The sequence below is a fragment of the Octopus bimaculoides genome, chromosome 5 (assembly GCF_001194135.2).
Source record: "Octopus bimaculoides isolate UCB-OBI-ISO-001 chromosome 5, ASM119413v2, whole genome shotgun sequence".
In the NCBI taxonomy this organism is placed as follows: domain Eukaryota; kingdom Metazoa; phylum Mollusca; class Cephalopoda; order Octopoda; family Octopodidae; genus Octopus; species Octopus bimaculoides.
In genome coordinates, this window is record NC_068985.1 from 40,760,131 (window position 1) to 40,763,760 (window position 3,630).

Genomic DNA, 3,630 nt, shown 5'->3' on the forward strand with positions numbered 1-3,630 from the left:
GGGGGGGGGGAGAGAATGTTTTGAATCTCATTTCTTTTAATCCTAAACATAATACTAAATGCTAAACCTTAAACTCTAAAACTTAACCTTACCCTAAAATACTAATCAGAATCATGTTGCAAGGGACCTAACATAAGTACTTCCTTCTTAATTTATTATTGCCTGTACCATTGTTAACAAACTTAATGATGTTTTGCCATTTTCAACCAGACAAATGTCTGAATTTATGGATTGATTAATGAATGGGACATGTAAAAATGATCTTGTGAAAATACAATTAAACTGTCATTCTGTCACTTCTTTTGCATTTCTAACAGTAAGTCCTCCTCCCTGAATTATTTAGACATCTACCACTAGGTCATTTGTATATAACTGAACTCACCCATTGTATATCTAATCTATTTGTTCACAAGGATTGTGATGAGATGAATCTGGATATCTCATTACATAATCAATATTATACAATTGATAAGGCAGCGAGCTAGCAGAATCATTAGCATGCTGGGGGAAATGCTTAGTGGCAGTTTGTCCATCTTCATGCTCTGAGTTCAAATTCTGCTGAGGTCAACTTTGCACTTCATCTGTTTGGGGATGATAAAATAAGTACCAGTTGAGTACAAGGGTCAATATAATTAACTTACCCCCTCCTCAGAAATCGCTGGCCTTGTTCCAAAATTTGAAACCAATATTATATAATTGATATGATAGTATCATTTCTCTCTTTCATGTCTTCATGCATATTATATTGTTTGTCACTCTTATGTTATTGGAACAATTGTAAACCATGGAATAAATGTAATACTAAAAGCCCTATTCTTCACCTTTTATACACACACAAACACATTGTTTTACATGACTCATTCTTTTAACTTCAGCACTACAATGGCCTGCAAAATTTCAGAAGATATTCATTATTCAACTTGTGAAGATTCCGTGAGTAAAAGAACTAGTGTCAGTTATCAGTCATATATTGCTCTTTTAGATGAAATGACAAATCTGAGGAAAATAATAGACTCTTATAAGAATTTTTCTGAAAAACCTGTTAAGGTAGGTTACAGTTTAAATTTTTAATGTCCCTTTTCCTTTCTATCTTTACCTACCTCTGTGTGTGTGTATGCACATCTAATCTACTACATATGTGGGAAATTCTGTCTTTGGGTGTGTTTGTTTGCAGAGTTGTTAGCTAACTTCTCCTACATTCATTTCCCTATATTATTTGGTATAAATCAAATTGAGTATACTTATTTCTCAGTATTTGAGCTGTTAGTTATTTTCGCAATTTATCCAGTACAACCCTTAAACAAGTAAATAGTATTTTCCTAAACAATTTCGGTTAATGACTTATTCACGAATATACCTTGAATGACGATGCCTTTCATGTCACTTCAGCCAATTGACAAGCACTGCATGAAGAACTGTTCTACTTTTAGACAAATGCACTGTCAACACAAAGGTCACACCCTGTTTACATGTAGGAACACCTTCTTAAAATCTATCTGTACATCTTGAAAATGGCCAGCGTGTATATTTCACAGAAGACAATCCACAAAACGTAGTTCTGAATTCACGAGAAATCACTTTGACAGCGTTCTTCAAATTATGTCATTGTGATCTGTTTGCCTGAACACTGTTGTATGTAAAGGTCCCTGTGTATTATACCTGGGCACACAGTAGATGGAAGAGACGCAAGCAAGGAACACACCTTGAGGGCTGGGAAGAAGATGCTGTCTTCAGAAGTGGGGCCATTGGGCGGGTGTACATTGTGCACCCTAATTGGCAGGAGTGCTTCTTTCTGCATCTACTGCTACACACTATCAGACACAATGGGAAGTCTGCATGACCTATAGAGAAGCCTGCGCCAAACATGGACTACTGGAGGACGATGCTCACTGGGACCAGACACTGGAGGAGGCAGCAGTCAGCACAGCACTAAGTCAACTGTGCCAGCTATTTTCTATCATGTTGATGACATGTGGCTTTCGTGAACCTCACAAGCTTGGGCGATCAACAAAACCAGCATGGTAGAGGACATCTAGAAAGGATTCAAAGGCAAACCTCAGCGGAAATTGCCACGTTCAATAACGCCATTTACAATGAGGTGTTACTTGACCTGAACACCCAAGTGCAAGCTATGGGAGGTCAAGGCAATTCCACATTTGGTTATTACATAACTGACTTCACAATTTGGGTTTTCATAACTTATTGGGAATTCCTAAAAACAAAATCCCATGTAAGACAGTTCGGTATCCTCTGTAAATGCACAAAAACCATTATAAAGGCTACATACTTTGTATTGTTGTTATTGGATTAGCGAAACAATTATGAGAACAGAACCAAGGAATAAGCCCCACTTTTCTGGGAATTACCGGGTACGTCAGCTAGTAAATACATATGTCAGAGGTTACTGAGTACTCCCTACACATACAATGTACAATGTACAATCCTATCTTGTATGCTTGGCATCCTACATACAATCTAGAATGATTGGTGACTGTAGAAGAAAAGTGGGATTGAAAAGTTCCTTAGTCCTCTGCCATTGAAGGCTTCATAGTCTCCCTTGTGTTGGTATCATGAGAAAAAGCAACTGGTACACTCTGTAAATTGGTTGACAATAGAAAGGTATCTAGAAAGGGTATCTAGCTTTAGAAGCTAAAGCAAAGTCACACAAACACCAGTGTTTGAAGGTAGTTGCTCCCAATAAGAAAGAACTTGGATTGTGATTACACAGCCAACTCATGCCAGTCTGGAAAGCAGATGTAAAAATGACAGTGCTATATGGCAGTCTGTTTAAGAAGTTTGTTTCCCAACTGCATGGTTTCAGGCTCAGTTCAACTGTGAGGCACCATAGGCAGGTGTCTCCTACTATAGCCCTGGGCTGACCAAAGTCTTGTGAGTGGATATGGTAGATGGAAACTGAAATAAGCCTGTTGTTTATATGTGTATATGTGTGCAAGTGTGTGTTTGTGTTTCCTTGTCTTGACATCACATGATTGTTGTAAATAATGTCATTCATTTCCAGTATTCTGTGAACACATGTCTGGTTATGGGGAAATATTACTTTGCTTGGAAATGGGTAAGGTTTAGCAACAGGAAGGTCATAGAAAATCTGCCTCAATAAACTCCATCTGACCCATGCAAGCATGGAAAAGTGGCCATTAAAACAATAATGGTGATATATCTTCACAAGGAAGCTGTTGACAATGATTTAGTTTTACTGGTTATTGACTTCACCATCTGATGAAAATAAACGTAGTACTCTAAATGTATTGAGCAATTTTTCTATTAATGTTTGGCTGTTTTTATAGACACCCTTGCCTTTACTACCTCTTCCCCATTATTCTTCTAACACTTTCTTTCTCTCTCTCTCTTCTTCCCACTCTATCATCCTAATCATTGTTCATCCCCTCCTTACTGTCATACTTCCTTTTCATTCTCCCTTTTACCCTTCATCATCTTCAATTTTTCTCTCTTTTTCTCACTTTATTTGTCTAAACCAGGGGTGGAGAAATTTTTTAGTGTGGTGGGCAAAAATTTCCTAAGAAAAAGGTCTGCAGGTGGATCACAGGTCCTAACTCTTATATCTGTGTAAATCTTGTGTGTATATATATATATATATATATATATATATAT

The 3,630-nt window shown here is 37.3% G+C and overlaps 1 protein-coding gene across 6 annotated transcripts in view; it reads left to right on the top strand.

Moving 5' to 3' along the window:
- Positions 1 to 3,630, top strand: part of LOC106869129 (uncharacterized) — a 36,034-nt gene that overhangs the window by 24,540 nt on the left and 7,864 nt on the right. For all 6 annotated transcript variants that reach the window (XM_014914695.2, XM_014914694.2, XM_052968352.1 and 3 more), the window contains one exon: positions 876 to 1,047. In XM_014914695.2, the coding sequence (XP_014770181.1) occupies positions 876 to 1,047 (172 nt within the window). The remainder of the gene's footprint in view (positions 1 to 875; positions 1,048 to 3,630) is intronic.